Source organism: Bos indicus, chromosome 18, assembly GCF_029378745.1.
Source record: "Bos indicus isolate NIAB-ARS_2022 breed Sahiwal x Tharparkar chromosome 18, NIAB-ARS_B.indTharparkar_mat_pri_1.0, whole genome shotgun sequence".
Classification (NCBI taxonomy): Eukaryota; Metazoa; Chordata; class Mammalia; order Artiodactyla; family Bovidae; genus Bos; species Bos indicus.
In genome coordinates this window covers 62599872-62616732 of record NC_091777.1, presented here as the reverse complement: position 1 = coordinate 62616732, position 16861 = coordinate 62599872, and the positions used below count along the sequence as shown (strand labels likewise).

At 54.9% G+C, this 16861-nt stretch overlaps 1 protein-coding gene and 1 long non-coding RNA gene across 3 annotated transcripts; both read left to right on the top strand.

Moving 5' to 3' along the window:
- Nucleotides 1-2197: 2197 nt before the first annotated feature.
- Nucleotides 2198-8873, top strand: LOC139177205 (uncharacterized). Of its 2 annotated transcripts, none has more exons than XR_011561704.1 (2): nt 2198-6078; nt 8251-8873. It is a non-coding gene; the product is annotated as an uncharacterized lncRNA (long non-coding RNA). The 2 variants fall into 2 exon arrangements; XR_011561705.1 differs by lacking the exon at nt 2198-6078 and adding an exon at nt 6094-6165.
- A 5252-nt stretch (nt 8874-14125) lies between these two features.
- ZNF580 (zinc finger protein 580) lies at nt 14126-16804 on the top strand. The gene is made up of 2 exons (XM_070771707.1): nt 14126-14760; nt 16091-16804. The coding sequence occupies exons 1-2, from the start codon at nt 14353-14355 to the stop codon at nt 16619-16621; spliced, it is 939 nt and encodes a 312-aa protein (XP_070627808.1). The 5' UTR covers nt 14126-14352; the 3' UTR covers nt 16622-16804.
- The last annotated feature ends 57 nt before the right edge of the window (nt 16805-16861 follow it).

The window sequence follows — 16861 nt, the reverse complement described above, 5'->3', positions numbered from 1 at the left end:
GTGGTATCATATAATTTGTATTTCTCTGACTTACTTCATTTAGCACAATAATCTCTCCTCCATTCATGTTGCTTCAAACGGCATCATTTCATTCTTTCTTAATGGCTGCGTAATACTCCATTGCTGGAGGAAGAGATGGGAACTCACTCCAGTACTCTTGTCTGGAGAATCCCCATGGACAGAGGAGCCTGGTGGGCTACAGTCCATGGGGTCGCAAAGAGACACCACTGAAGCGACTTAGCACAAATGCAATACTCCATTGCATATTGATATATGCCACTTTTTATCCATTCATCTGTCACTGGACATCCTGGTGCAAGTTTTTTGTTGTTTTTTGTTTTGCTTTCTTTTGAGCAGTGACTAATCTAACGACTCTTTGAATTGTCAGTACTTACTACTCAGGAAATATCTTGGGCAAGTGAGGAACCCCTGAAGCTTAAGGTTCATTAGATTCATGGTAAACCCACCTCTGCAGTTATGCTTAACTAATTTTATAGCAAAGAATTCTATGTGCTTTGCTACGTGTGAAGAAGAATCCTTGTAGATGGGGCAGAATATCAGATGGAACTTGACTGTGAAGGCCCTGCATTCCTCCTTTAGGAGCCGTGCTGTTACTATTTACTTCATCTATTTTCTTTCTTTTTAAAAAATTTATTTTTAAATTGAAGGATAATTGCTTTACAGAATTTTGTTTTCTGTCAAACCTCAACATGAATCAGCCACAGGTATACATATGTTCCCTCCCTGTTGAACCTCCCTCCCACCTCCACCCCGCCCCATCCCACCCCTCTAGGTTGATACAGAGCCCCTGTTTGAGTTCCCTGAGACATACAGCAAATTCCCATTGGCTATCTATTTTACATATGGGAATGTAAGTTTCCATGTTACTCTCTCCATACATCTCACCGTCTCCCCAAGTCCGTAAGTCTGTTCTCTATTGTCTTTTTCTCCACTGCTGCCCGCAAATATATCCTTTGGTACCATATTTTTAGATTCTATATATATACACATTAGTATACGATATTTATCTTTCTTTTTCTGACTTACTTCACTCAGTATAATAGGCTCTAGGTTCATCCACCTCATTAGAACTGACTCAAATGCATTCCTTTTTATGGCTGAGTAATATTCCGTTGTGTATATGTACCAGCACTTTTTATCCATTCATCTGTTGATGGACATCTAGGTTGCTTCCATGTTCTAGCTATTGCAAATAGTGCTGCAATGAACACTGAGGTGCATGTGTCTTTTTAAATTTTGCTTTCCTCATGGTATATATATACCCAAGAGTGGGTTTGCTGGGTTATAAGAAGGCAATGGCACCCCACTCCAGTACTCTTGCCTGGAAAATCCCATGGACAGAGGAGCCTGGTAGGCTGCAGTCCATGGGGTCGCTAAGAGTCGGACATGACTGAGCGACTTCACTTTCACGTTTTACGTTCATGCATTGGAGAAGGAAATGGCAACCCACTCCAGTGTTCTTGCCTGGAGAATCCCAGGGACAGAGGAGCCTAGTGGGCTGCCGTCTATGGGGTCGCAGAGAGTCGGACACGACTGAAGCGACTTAGCAGCAGCAGCAGGGAAGCTCCACATGTCAGGTGCAGATAAAGGGGGGAAATTATAAAGAGAGAAAAATCAAGTTTGCAAACTTAAAAAAAAAAAGAAGAAGAAGAAACGAGGAGCAGGGAACTCCCCTAGAGAGTGATTCTTTTGGGATCCCTCTTATTAGAGCCTAAGCGCAAAGCGGAATCTTCCTTTCTGGGCTTCGTGTTTGCAGCCCGAGCATTTTTGCAAAGGGCCTGAATCGCGCAGCTTCTAGCAGGGGTCTCCCCTTAGAAGTCCGGGTCGCTCCCCGCCGGGCCTCCCGTAAAAGCACCACCCCACTGTCCGCCGTTCCCGCTCGACTGAGCAGAAAGGGAGCTCAGAGGACGGATCTGATGGGTGCGGGAGGCTGATGGCCAATACTGAGGAGTTTAGACTCTAAACTTTAGAAGAGGAGCGGATAAATGAAGGAGGGAGAAGGAGGACCATAGAGAGGTTGGCGGCAGATAGAGGGGTCCAGGGTGGAAGGGAAACGAGAGAAAGCGTCTGGCAAGAGCGGTAGGAGGGGAAACCGTAGAGAGGCGCTAGAGGGAGGACTAGAGGGGCCATGCTGGGCGGGGAGGTGGGTAGGTATGAGGGTAATTGGCTTCTAATGCGGACAGCCGAAAGGACCATTTCCTTCGGTGTTTTAGGGTGGTTGGGGGCGCGGTGGGGGCTTGCCTGGTGGCTCAGTGGTAAAGAATCCGCCTGCCAATACAGGAGTTCCATCCCTGGGTGGGGAAGATCCCCTGGAGAAGGGAATAGCAACCCCCTCCAGTGCTCATGCCTGGGAAATCCCATGGACTGAGGAGCCTGGCGGGCTACAGTCCATGGGGTCACTAAGAGTCGGACACGACTGAGCGACTAAGCGCGCGCACACACATTATCTCTTTAGAACTCTCAGCCCCATCACCCCTTCTGTAGCTCAAATCTCGTTTGTTTCTCAGCTAGATTTCGGCCCCAGCCTCCTCCCTACTCTCTGAACTTTCACTCTCTAGCCCGACAACATAGGCAGAGAGACCTTTCTAAACTCTCATCCTTTCCTAGCTCAAAATCCTTCTACACTCCCTCTTGACTCAAGACAGAAATCTCAACTCCTTTTGCCCTGCGTTGGAAGGCCTTCATAACGAAGTTCCCGCCAAGCTCGCTGACCTCCTCTTACCCCTTTGTGCATCTTTCAAACACAGCATGTCATAACCCCCAGTGAAACCCTCATGCTTTCATTGCTCCAGGTGCCAGGTCTTGGACTCTTCTCACTACCCAGAATAACCTTTCCTGGGGGATCCTGGCCATTTCATCAAGCCTTAATTCCTCCAGAAAGCAACCTCTGACTCCTGCCTAGTTCCAGATCCCAGGCTGACTGAGGCACTCCTTCAGGCTACCGGTTTACTGGAATGCTTGTAAAGCCCTCATATGACACTTCCCTCATTAACTCCCAGCTCGCCCCGATGCCTGCGACACGAACTCCAAGTTCTTCAAGCTGGTCCCTGTTGATGTCTCAGCTAGCATTGTCCCTGGCTGTGCACATGATGCTCGCAGCTGCTGCTGTGCTTGTGATGTGCTGTGCTTAGTTGCTGAGTCATGTAGACCACCAGAAACCTCTGTCTATGGGGATTCTTCAGGCAAGAATACTGCAGTGGGTTGCCATCCCCTCCTCCGGGGATCTTCCCAACCCAGAGATCGAACCCAGGTCTCCTGTGTTGCAGGCAGATTCTTTACTGTCTGAATCACCAGGAAAGCTCAAGAATACTGAAGTGGGTAGCTGTGGTTCTTAAATGTGTCCCAACTCTTTGTGACTCCATGGACTGTAGATTGCCAGACTCCTCTGTCCATGGGATTCTCCAGCCAAGATTTCTGGAGAAGTCATTCCCTTCTTCAGGAGATCTTGCCAACCCAGGAATCAAACCTGCATCTCTTGCATTGACAGGCAGGTTCTTTACAACTGAGCCGCCAAGGATGTTTCATCACCCTGAAAGAAGAATGGTTCTTTAGGCTGTTTGCAGTCCTGGCCTTTGCCTCCACTTCACTGCACTTGTAACTGCATTCACGATTCCCAAAGGCGGGCTAACTCTTTTGTCCACATCTGAGCTCAGATGTTTCCTCCAGGAAAACTTTCTAATTCTGCACCCCTCCCCCCACCCCAGTTGGGTCCTGTGCCCCTTCTGACCCCCTGGAGTGCCTCATCACCGCACTTGTGACCCTACTTTGTAGTTGCCTGTTTGTTAGTTGGCCTCCCGTAGATTAGTGTCTCCAATATGGAGGCCACCAGCCATGCATCGGTATTGAGCACTTGAAACAGGATTAGTCCAGGTTAAGGTCTAAGGTGGCAGCTGCTAGCAGATACTGTTTTGAGAATGGCAGGTGCTGGCCTTGAGTCTGATACAGTTCACAAAATTCAAGTTCTCAGTAATGGAACAGTGCATCTGAGACCACGTCTACAATGACTACCCAGCTCCATTAACAAAAAAATATGTATTTTTTGGCTGCACTGAGTTCTTCTTGCTGCACAGGCTTTCTCCAGTTGCAGCAAGCAGGGGCTACTCTTTGTTGAAGTGTGGGACCTCTCATTGCCGTGGCTTCTCTTCTTGTGGAGCACAGGCTCTAGGTGCTCCAGCTTCAGGAGTTGCAGCGCATGAGCTCATTAGTTTCGGCGCACAAGCTTAACTGCTCCTTGGCATTTAGGCTCTTTCTGGACCAGGGGTCGAACCTGTGTCTCCTACATTGGCAGGTGGGTTCCTATTGACTGTGCCACCAGGGAAATCCTCCAGCTCCATTTTTGATGCCTAAGCCACAGTGACTCCATTTTTATTTTACTTACATTCTTTACTGGTTATAGAAGATGTACGAAGACAATGTATGCTTGACAGGCCATAAAACAGGCTGTTCTGGTCAACATAAAGTTCAAGACAGATCATGTATCAGCCAGAAGGACTTCCCCATACATCAACATCTGAAAATTTCTTCTTAATCTACATCTGAATATAGAAAAGTAAGATTAAAAGGAAAAGCAAAGAGTGTCTAACAGTGCATGACAGATGAGGAAACTGAGTCATCACATGCTTTTCAGATTTGCCTAGAGACAGGAGTTCCCTGGCGGTTCAGTAATTAGGACTTGGTGCTTTCACTGCAGTGGATCTGGGTTCAATCCCTGGTGTTGGACAACTAAGATCCCATAAGCCAAGCAGCCTGGAGAGGGGAGGGGTGGGGAGGTTGGCCTGGAGAAATTTGAGGTCTGATTGATTTGAAACGAGAATTGGAATCCTGCTGTTTCTAAGCTCCTCATTACAATCTGATCTTTGCCAGGAAACATGGAATGCCCACTCTTTCAAGACAGTGGGTACTGAGGCAAGAAGGCGGCCGTTTGTGAATTCCCAGCGCTCTGCGTGGGTAGGAGCTAGAAAGCCCAGCCTTCTGGTTTTTCCTGGCCAGCACCCACAGCCAGCCTTGAGGGCTGTGTCACATTCGGACAGCTCTTTCCCTAACCATCTTTCAGCTGCACCCCTCTAACTCTCAGGGACCATAGGACACGTTCCCGAAAATGACGGTCTGGGGATGAGAAAGTGTAAAGACCTCCCGGATTTAGGATGTAACCCTGGCTCCGGCACCCACTTGCTGTGGGACCATCAGCCTCTCACTTAAACTCCTTGCGCGTCAGTTCCCTCATCTGTAAAATGCTAGGACTGAATCTGACACCTTCTTGTTCAAGGTCTCTTTTCGGCATATATCCGATTCTTTAGTGATGCTGACTCGTCGTTGTTGAATTTGTCTCTTGATTGTCATCCCTACCTGCTTCTCCTAGGTGCTCGGGTTCCTGGGAAGATGTCAATATTTTGGTCTCTGTCGCCCCCATGAGGCTTATGAGAGTTCCTTGTTGCAGCAGGTGTCCAATGCAGGTAACATGTGTCGCCTCTTAAGGTAGAGGAAGGCGGGGACTACCTAGGTCTGGTTGGCTCACGCTTTTACCCCCATAAGCTGGTATCTAAGAGCCATTTGTGTTGAACAATACACAACAGATATGTGTTGAACAAAATAACTCCGCTTCAAGCCAGCGGAACTAAAGGTCCTTGGAACCCTTCCTTTGAGGGGTATGTTTCCGGGCGGAAGGCTTTTCGTGACCCCCCCCTCCCCCCACCCCGCCCCTCTGCTCGGTGGTCGGAGCCCGTGTGTCCCCACTTAGGGCTCCCGGGTAGGGGGTTAATGTTTTCGCCTCCTGCACTCCGGGATCGGGCTTTCGGGAGGCCATTCCTCATAACGGACGAACAGAAGGGTCACGCCCGGAGTAAGGGCCCTGGAGCACGAGACCAGATCACCAAGACCGGACCTGCTGACCCACTGAGGGGACATGGTGCTTGCAGCTGCTGCTGTGCTAGTGATGTGCTGTGCTTAGTTGCTGAGTCATGTCCGACTCTTTGTGACCCCATGGACTGTAGCCCTCCAGAAACCTCTGTCTATGGTTTGTGCCGAGCCTCTTGGGAACAGAGAAGAGGCGGAAACCAGGCAGGTCTTGGGGCGGGGAGCGGGGGAGGTGGCTTTGGAAAGAGACGGTGGGGAGGTGATGGGATCGACCGAATACAGACTCTGGAGGTGAGAGGCTTCATTGGCGGCCGCGGTGGGGATGGCGGGGGTGGGGGGCAGTGGAAACACTTAATTGGTGTCGCAGGACCTGCATGAAAGGAAGAGACCTTGGAGCTGGAGAGAAAGATACTCCAAGGGTATTTAACCGTTTGCTTTGCCCCTTCGCTCTGTCCTTATCAATCCCTGCTCACTGACTGGACGGGCACAGACGCCGTGAGTGGGGAAGCCCAGTAACACGGCCCCACCCAGCGCGCGGCTGTCCCAGCTGCCCGCCGGCTTCCAGGAACGCGGCCTGTCTCAAGGCCCACGCTCTCGCCCGTCCGGACGTCCTGTGCTTCATTTGTGAAGCTTGTGGCAAGGCCTGCAAAGGACCCCGCTGTCTCTGCCCGCCCCGTCTCACCCACCGAGCTTCCTGCCGCTGCTCCTGCTGCTCCTGGCAGGTCAGCCTTACCAGGGAGCCGGTCAGCACGCCCTGGTGTATCAGGGCAGACTGGGTCTCCTGCTAATGTGGGCACAAAAAGGGAAAGATACAGTGAAAGTCTCTCAGGCGTGTCTGACTCTTTGCGACCCTATGGACTGTAGTTCATGGTATTCTCCAGGCCAGAATACTGGAGTGGGTAGCTGTTCCCATCGCCAAGGGATCTTCCCAACCGAGGGATTGAATACTTGTCTCCCGAATTGCAGGCGGATTCTTTACCAGCTGAGCCATCGGGGGAGCCATCAGGGAAGCCCATGGTGGATGCATAGGGAGGGAAGGGCACAACAGGCATGCCTTTAGGGGGCCACGTCCTGGGAATCCTGCCCCAGGCCGCCAGCATCCAGCTCGAGGGCTGTCAGTTGCAGAGCTAGGCCCTGGCATCTCTGAAGGACAAGGCAGCATCCTTTTCTGTGCTGAGTCTTTCTAACACTGAATGATCTTCAGCCTTCGGGTGTGCTGCGAGTCCGTGGGTGGCAGGGGAAGCAGGAGACAGTATCATGAAAGATGCATTCAACTCCCAGGGCGATTTCTGGTCTCCTTGGCTCAGATGGCAAAGAATCTGCCTGCAATGCAGGAGATCCCTGGGTCAGGAAGGTCTCCAGGACTGGGAAATGGCAACCCACTCCAGTTTTCTTGTCTGGAGAATCCCCATGGACAGAGGAGCCCGACGGACTGCAGTCCATGGGGTCATAAAGAGTTGGACACGACTGAGCGACTAACAACACTTTTTCCTATTGTAGAATGACTGGTTCCTTCTCCAGCCTAGAACGATAAAGTGACTTTTATTTTTTATTTTTATATTTTTTGATAAAGTGACTTTAAAGGCAAGTCACTTTTCGGACAAAAGCTATCTCTTTTGTCTTCCCTCCCTCCGCATCTGCCGCGTCTCCGAATAGTGACTTTATACTGGCTGGGTATTTTCTTTTTTTCAATCCTCCGATGGCAGAGGTGAGGCGCGCAGGCACCCGGAACTGTGGTTCGCGGGTGTTTGTTTCCCGCCGGGACAGATGCCTCGGGCCCCGCCCGGCCGCAATGGGAGCCGGAAGAGGGCTTCGGGCTCTTAGAGTCCATCTCCACCGCGCCGCGGACGGATGTCCCAGGGCCGCGTCTCGGGCCACTTCCCGCCGCGCTCGGACCCGAGAGGCTCCCGCACTGCCAGCCGGCGCCGGGAGGCAGGGCCTGAGCTCCGCACGGCCGGAGAGGCCCGAGCGGCGCGGTGCGTCCGCTGGGGCGCCCGCTCAGACGCAGGCACGCGGGGCGGAACGACTCGGAGCTGGTGGGTTCCGTGGAAAGAGCTAATTTAGAGGATCCTGCGTTTGTCCGCCCCTCAGGCTCTCAGAGGGCTCCTCGACCCCGAGCCTCTTCGGGGGCCATGGGCCCTCCTTCCCTAGGATGGACCCTGCCCACCTCGGGAGGCCCGTCACCCGCTCACCGCCGGGGATGGTGTTGGCCCGGTGTGGCCGGAGCCCAGGCGCTCCTCCTGTCCCCGTCCCTCCCCGGGAGCTCCCCGCATCGCCGGAGCCACAGCACTTCCCGCTCGGAGGTCTTCAAGCACGCCAGCGAGGATTCGGAGGCGTCGCTTCATACACCTGCCCGCTGTGCTCTTGTGTTCTCAGGAGGCCCGGCGGCTGGCCCAGCACGTCCAGGACCGCTCGGCTGGAAGGGATTTCCTGGACGGTGGAGGGACCGCAGGGGCCCCGTAGAGGCTCCCGTTTCTGGTACAGAGGGTAGAGTGCAGGGTCTGGGCCCCCTGCTTACTTGCCTGTGATCTGAGGCTGCCTCGCTGGGCCAGTTTCCTCCTCCTGAAATTACTTGTGACCTCCAGCTATCCTGGCCAGCGGGGAGAAGCAGGAGTCTCTTGTTGGATCCCTGACTCTCCCACAGTCTCTCTTCATAGCCTGGGATCGATCACCACCCATCCTGGACTCAGTTTCTGTGAGATGGGACAGAATGAAGCGTCCTTATCAGGTGAGCTGCAAACTCACCTAATATGAAGGTAGCACACAGTGTGGCATAACTTTTCTTTTTTCCCTTTGACCGAGCAGAACAACTCGCGGAGTCTTCGTAGCGCCTTGGCGGATCTTAGTATTAGTTCCCAACCAGGGATGGAACCTGCGCCCTTGGCAGTGAAAGCCAGGAGTCCTAAGCACTGGACTGCCAGGACGTTACCTTCATCACTTCTTTCTAGTAACTCATGGTGCCTGCCGAGGCAGATGAAAATAAACGTTCGTTAGTTTGAGTCCTTTTTAAATTGCAGTGGTAGGGCTGGAACCCTACCAAGGTGGGAACCTTTCCTTTGTGGGTGTGGATTGTAGGCTGGAGTGCTGTCCTAGGAGTAGGTCCCTCAGTTGGGTCGGAGCTGGGTGATGCCACATGTGGCTGGGCCACCTCAAGAAGGTCCTCAGATCCCAGGCGGAGGAACTTGGGGACTTGGTCCTGAGGGTCACAGGGGATGTGCATGTGAGGCAGCTGTGAGATGAGTATCGGGCCAGGGTGGGAGGAGTTCTGGGGGCCAGGGTACCAGGGAGAAGGCTGGTGCAAGGGCCCAGGTGGGAGGAAGGAGCCAGAGCTGGAGCTTGGGGGGTGGAGGAGGAGGGAGGGAGCACTCGGTGCCTGCCCGGCTTTGGGGAGTGGGGGGGGTGGTGGGATGGGGACCTATGGGTGGATATAGGGTGTTACCGTGACCCTGTCCCAGGAGAGAAGCAGGGCATTTTGTTTGGGTGGGGGAGATGAGCTTTACCTTCGGGCAGGGTGACTGAATTCCATTCATTCAATCATTTAACTAGTATTGAATTCAGCTGCTCCTGGCTCCCCAGACCTTTTCTAGAGTCTGAGGATAGACTTGCCCAGGACAGAGCAGGAAAGGCAGGCAGGAAAATAGCAAATCCGTTAAGGAGCAAGACCCTCACTGACCATAAATCGAGATGCAGAGGAGATGGCCCGAGGGGCAGAGGGGGGCTTCCCCTCCCCTCCCTGGCTCTGATATCACCTGCAGCGCTCCAGTGATGAAGGGTTACTTGAGTTCCCACCTGGCCAGAAAGGATGCGTCCTTGTAAGGGGTTGGGAGGAACATTGCAGAGGGAGGAGCAGCACATACAAGGCCCAGGAGGTGGGAGAGGTTGGCAAGGGGGCACCGTGGCGCTAGGGGCCAGTCCACACAGGGCTGGGGCGCTTCTGGGGTTTAGTCTAAAGTGCAGCAAGAAGGGTTTGGGGTTAGGGAGTGACATGTTTTGGTGGGTTTACAAAATTGCTTCAGTGTTGCCATAGGGAGAGGAGGCCAGAGGAGGCAGAGGGGTGGGAGGGGAGGCTGTTACCATGGCAGCAGTGGGCTGGGGACAAGCCCGAGGTGCCCGCAGACAGTGGCCATGACCTCTGACTTGGGTCAGGTAGAGGCAGTGCCATCCTGGCTCCCCCACCTGAGGATGCATGGCTTCCGGCCCATCACGTGACGTCTCTGAGCTTCTGTTTCGTCTATAAGGTTGGGATCCTCAAGACACTTCCCGTCTGGGTCTGCTCTGAGGACTTGGTGCATCTAACGACCACAACCGCTGGCACCCTGCTGTTCAGTCGCTCAGTCCTGTCCGACTCTGCGACCCCATGGACTGCAGCATGCCAGACCTCCCTGTCCATCACCATCTCCCAGAGTTTGTTCAAACTCATGTCCATTGAGTCTGTGATGCCATCCAACCATCTCATCCTCTGTCGTCCCCTTCTCCTCCTGCCCTCAGTCTTTCCCAGCATCAGTGTGTTTTCCAGGGAGTCAGTTCTTATTAGGTGGTCAAAGTATTGGAGCTTCAGCTTCAGCATCAGTCCTTCCAATGAATATTCAGGGTTGATTTCCTTTAGGATGGACTGGTTGGATCTCCTTGGAGTCCAAGGGCACCGTAGGAAAGGCCCAATAAATGTTAGTCATTGTTACTATTTCGAGATGGGTGTGGTTCTCACCTACAAAGCTAGTTTTCTGGATCTGAAACTTAAGAAAGGGATCCAGGGGAGAGATTCACGGGGGTGTCTCTGTAGCCCAGGATCTGTGTTGTTCCCTCCAGGGACATTTGGCCAGACCTGTTGTCACAGCCGGCTGAGAGGTTTGGGTGGGGGCGGGGCTGACGGTGCTTCCGGCATCTGAAGGGTGGCACCACAGATGCTGGTCAACCTCCCATAGTGTGCAGGACAGCTCCACAGCAAAGAATGGCCCAGCCCCCAGAGGTCAGCAGCGCCAAAGCTGAGAGGCCTGGTGTAGACAGAGGGGTGTTGGCCCCTGAAGCCGGTCTGCTGCTGCTACTGCTAAGTCGCTTCAGTCGTGTCCGACTGTGCGACCCCGTGGACTACAGCCTACCAGGCTCCTCCATCCATGGGATTTTCCAGGCAACAGTACTGGAGTGGGGTGCCACTGCTGGGCACACTCTCTCAATCCACCAGTTTCCATCCATTTTCCCTACCACCTGCCATGAAACTAGAGGAGGAAGAACTTGTAGGACCAACGATGTACAGTAGGGAGCCACACTTTAAAAAGTGAAAAGGAACAGCTGAAATAATTTTAAGGACTCATTTAATACTTAACCCACTCAGTTTACCCAGAGTATCCTTTCTCAGTGGAATCCACACAGACATCATTCACGATGTACTTTACACTCTTTGTACTCAGTCTTCAGAATCTGAGGGGTGTCTGCATCGCAGCCCACCTCAGGTCAGCCTGGACACGTGCCAAGTGCTCGAGAGCCACGTGGTGGCCAGTGGTTGCCCTTCAGGACTGTACAATTCTGGAGGATCTTTGTTTTTCTAATAAAACTTTTATTGAATAAAAAATTAAGACAAACACCAAAGTTATTCTCCAAATCACGTAAGATATAGTGATGCCATACAGTAGGCCCTTGTTGGTTATCCATTTGAAATATAGCAGTGTGAACATGTCCATCCTAAACTCACTATCCTTCCCTCCCCATCCTCTCCCACTTCCAGAACCTAAGAGCCTTCTTTTAAGTTGGTGAGTCTGTTTATTTTTTTTGGTTGCATCAAGTTTTAATTGTTGCATGTGGGATCTAGTTCCCTGACCAGGGATTGAACCCCGGCCCTCCGAGTTGGGAGTGTGGAGTCTTAGTCACTGGACCACCAGGGAAGTCCCTGTGAGTCTGCTTCTGTCTTGTACATAAGTTCATCAGTATCATTTAAGATTCTGCATATAAGGGATGTCATACAATGTTTCAGTTTTCCTGACCACTCAGTATGACAATCTCTAGGGCCATCCATATTGCTGCAAAAGACATGATTTTGTTCTTTTGCTGGTGGAGTAATATTCCATTGTATCTGTGAATGACATCTTGATCCATTCATTTGTTGATGGGCCTTTAGGCTGCTTCCAGGTCTCCTCTATTTTAAACATGGCTGCAGGGGAGGATCTTTAGCCTGATACCACAATTGTTTGGTCACTTGCAGGTTTCTTGAAGGTTTTCTGAAGAATGTTTCATCAGTTCCAGCTTACTGTTGCCCCACCTAGAGACTTTTTTCTATTTCTGGGGATTTATGTGTGCATTTTCTGGCATTTAGATTCAGTTCAGTTCAGTCACTCAGTCGTGTCTGTCTCTTTGCAACCCCATGAATTGCAGCATGCAAGGCTTCCCTGTCCATCACCAACTCCCAGAGTTCACTCAAACTCACGTCCATCGAGTCGGTGATGCCATCCAGCCATCTCATCCTCTGTCCTCCCCTTCTCCTCCTGCCCCCAATCCCTCCCAGCATCAGAGTCTTTTCCAAGGAGTCAACTCTTCGCATGAGGTGGCCAAAGTACTGGAGCTTCAGCTTTAGCATCATTCCTTCCAAAGAACACCCAGGGCTGATCTCCTTCAGAATGGACTGGTTGGATCTCCTTTCAGTCCAAGGGACTCTCAAAGAGTCTTCTCCAACACCACAGTTCAAAAGCATCAATTCTTTGGTGCTCAGCTTTCTTCACAGTCCAACTCTCACATCCATACATGACTACTGGAAAAACCATAGCCTTGACTAGATGGACCTTTGTTGGCAAAGTAATGTCTCTGCTTTTGAATATGCTATCTAGGTTGGTCATAACTTTCCTTCCAAGGAGTAAGCGTCTTTTAATTTCATGGCTGCAGCACCATCTGCAGTGATTTTGGAGCCCCCCAAAATAAAGTCTGACACTGTTTCTGTTTCCCCATCTATTTCCCATGAAGTGATGGGGCTAGATCCCATGATCTTAGTTTTCTAAATGTTAAGCTTTAAGCCAACTTTTTCACTCTTTCATCAAGAGGCTTTTTAGTTCCTCTTCACTTTCTGCCATAAGGGTGGTGTTATCTGCATATCTGAGGTTATTGATATTTCTCCCGGCAATCTTGATTCCAGCTTGTGCTGCTTCCAGCCCAGCGTTTCTCATGATGTACTCTGCATAGAAGTTAAATAAGCAGGGTGACAATATACAGCCTTGACGTACTCCTTTTCCTATTTGGAACCAGTCTGTTGTTCCATGTCCAGTTCTAACTGTTGCTTCCTGACCTGCATATAGGTTTCTCAAAAGGCAGGTCAGGTGGTATGGTATTCCCATCCCTTTCAAAAGGGAATGGCAAACCACTTCAGTATTCTTGCCTTGAGAACCCCATGAACAGAATGAAAAGGCAAAATGATAGGATACTGAAAGAGGAACTCCCCAGGTCGGTAGGCATTTAGATTATTGCCCAGTAAAACATATTTGCGATCCAAGCCAAATATAACTGAACCCTCTGTGGCCCGCGGGTCTCCAGTTTGCAACTGGCTGAGTGTGGTTAAGGAGCTGTACCTCAAGGTGGGTAGCCACTAGCCACCTATTTATTTAAAAAAGAGAAAGAAACGTTTTAAAGTCAGGTCCTCAACCACGAGCCACCTTTCAGATATGCGGCAGTTCCCCTGCACAAAGAGCAGGTCAGAGGATTTTTTCCATCACTGCAGAAAGTTCTTGTTGGCAGTTCTCTCAGAGGGAGCTCTGGCCCAAGCTGGGTCCTTGGTCGGGGCGCGAGCTTAGTGCCGGTTCTCTCCGCTCTGTGCCCCCAGCTACCACGCTGGCCCCACGCAGCTCTGGTGCCGGCGGCGCGTGGCGTTCGCTCCCGGATCATCGCGCAACCGGAGGACGAGCTTCGGGCGCGCGGAGTGGGGCCTTGCGCGCGGCTCCCAGCGCTGCTCTCCGGGTTCCAACTCCTCGCGTGCTCCGCCTGCACCCGCCTTGCAGCGCTGCGGCCACCTGGCTGCCCGGAGCCGACCCCCGCTCTAGGTCCCGGGCCGGCCTGGATGCCCTGCCACCCTCTGGTCATCGGCACCCCCCCCTTCCAATCCTAATCTCCCCACCTGAGGACTCTGGTTCTCTCCGGTCCTCTGTCCCCTTCCCCATCCCCCCATGAGAAGCGCCCCCCCCATCTCCCCATCTCGGGACTCTGGTCCTTTGGACCCCCCCCCCCGTCCCCCGCCCCAACCCACCCAATGAGAAGCCCACCCCTCCGCATCTGGGGGCTCTGGTCCTCGGCTCCCCCGATATAACAAGCCCACCCCTCCCCATCTGCCCATCTGGCAGGCTTTGGGCTTCTCTGAGCCTCGGTTTCCTCACTTTGTGGGCGGGAGGATCCCGGCGGGGACACGTTGGCGCCCAGGCTGGCCTCTGGACCTGGGACCTGCATCAGCCCCGCGGGCAGAAATGTCGGTCCTCCCGCCCTCGGCCTCGCCGGGCACCGGACGCAGGCGGGATGGCCGGGGCGAGGGGACGGCCTGGGCGACCCCGCTCCGGCGGGACTTCGGGCAGACGCAGCCCCGCCCACCTTCGTTTACCCTCCGACCTTGGTTCCAGGCCCCGAGCAGCTCCCGGCGCGGGCGGTTGCTGCGGTTCCCGCGCTCTGGCCCCCCTCCCCGCTCCCGACCCCCAGAAGCTCAAGAGCGGCGGAACCTTCGCTGCAGCGCGCGCTTCCGGCCGGCGCCGTTTCCCAGGGACGCCGCCGCCCCTCGCGCCCCCGCGCCCCCCGCGCCTGCGTTCCCGGCGCCGCCGGCCCGGAGCTCCCCGAAGCTTCGGCCCCGCCGCCGCCGGCCCTCGCGAGGGGAAGCCCGGGCCGCACGGGACCTCGGCCCGCTGCTCCGGACCCGAGAGGCCGCTGCACCGGGTACAGGGGTCGGGATGGAGGGAGGAGCCGCGCCGGGCCGGCCGTGACCGGGATGGGGGTGGGGCCGACCACGGCGGGGACGGAGCGGCAGGGGCAGCGCGGGTCCTGGGGGAGCGCGGGAAGCTGAGCGGGGCGGCGGGGTGGCGGCGCTGAGCCGGGCACAGCGCGGGGAGGGATGGGGAAGTAAACGTGCTGCATCCCGCGAAAGGGAGGTGCTTGGGAGGGGGGCTCCGACAGCTATGGAGAGGGTCGGAACGATGTCACGGCCTATGGGTAGGGGTCGGGCCAGAGAAGGACCCCCGGGAACGGGGGAGGTGGGGATGTAGCAGGTGTGAAAGTTCACAAGGCGACGCCTGCACAGAAGGCTGGCAGTTGAGGTGTCCTAGCGATGCGTACCTGAAATTCGGAGGTTAGATGATGGAGTGAAAGTCGCTGAGTCGTCTCCGACTCTGTGCGACCCCAGGGACTGTAGCCTGCCAGGGTCCGCTGTCCATAGGATCCTCCAGGCCAGAATACTGGAGTGGGTAGCCGATCCCTCCTCCAGGGGATCTTCCCACCCCAGGGATCGAAACCAGGTCCCCCACGTTGCAGGCGGATTCTTTACCGTCTGAGCCATCAGGGAAGCCCCTAGGTGATGGAGGAGTATGTTGAATCCTTAAGGTGCCAAGTGGAGGAACAACTTAGAGGAGCTCCGGGTGGAAAAGTGGGAACTGGATTAGTGGGACTCTGGGGACGTACCTTGGGAGGAAATTAAGAGCAGCCATAGACGTATCCAGGTTTGGGAGGCCTTCCAGGGAACTAGTGGGCATGGAGGTCTAGGAGGTCTGGAGGCCAAAGAGAGGCCTCTGCGGTGGTCCTCGGGGTGGGGTGAGGGGTGGGGAGAGGATGCATCCTAAGTTGTGGCCGAGGAAGCGACACGTTAGACAAATTCTGGAGGCAAGACTCCTGGCGAGCCTCGGAAGAAGCCATGAAGATGTAAAGGACAAAATAGGCTTGGGATTTGATTGGCTGTCGAGGAGTGAGGGAGGCGGGAAGCAGGAGGAAGGCGAGGAGGAGGAGGAGGAGGGAAGAGGCCGGGTGATGCCCTCGGGTCCCCTGGGGGAGGAGAGGAGGACTCGCGAGGAAAGGCAGGTGGGGTCTCTGAGCTGCTGAGCTTAGCCGGAGAAGCCGTCGAGGCTGCCTGGTGCGGCCGAGCGACTCGGCCTGGAGGCAGCCCCCTTTCCCGTCAGGGAGGAGGTCAGTGGGACAGAGGGCCGCGAGCGCTGAGACGGCGGGGACACTGTCCCCGGGCAGCGGCTCTGTTGACCTGTCTCCCCTCCGCCGCTCCCAGCTGCCGCTCCGGATGCTGCTGTTGCCGCCGCGGCCCCCCCACCCTCGGGCCTCCTCTCCCGAGGCCATGGACCCGCCGCCCCCCAAGGCGCCCCCTTTCCCCCCGGCGGAGGGCCCTGCCTCCACTGCGTCCTCGGCGGCGGGGCCCCGGCCCCCGCGGCTGGGCCGCCACCTGCTTATCGACGCCAACGGGGTCCCCTACACGTACACGGCGCCGCTGGAAGAGGAGCCGCGCGGCCCAACCCCGCGCGAGGCGCCGCCTGGAGAGCCCGGGCCGCGCAAGGGCTACAGCTGCCCCGAGTGCGCCCGCGTCTTCGCCAGCCCCCTGCGGCTGCAGAGCCACCGTGTGTCGCACTCGGACCTCAAGCCCTTCACGTGCGGCGCCTGCGGCAAGGCCTTCAAGCGCTCCAGCCACCTGTCGAGGCACCGCGCCACGCACCGCGCCCGTGCCGGGCCGCCGCACGCCTGCCCGCTCTGCCCGCGCCGCTTCCAGGACGCCGCGGAGCTGGCGCAGCACGTGCGGCTGCACTGAGCCGGCGGGCGGCCCTGGCTCCCCTCCCCGCGCCTGGCGCCCCAGGTGCCGCTCCCGCGTGGTGAACACCTGCTGTCTGCGCGGGAGGGTTGACGAAAGGCTGCGTCTGCAGCTTGGTTCGCTCCTGCGTCTCCCCTCGCACCCGCCACCCTCACCCTCTCTTAATAAACATTCCGCACTTCGCTTCAGGGCTCTTATTTGCGGCGCTGGGGCGGGCGCGGGTGGTGAAGCCAGACCGTG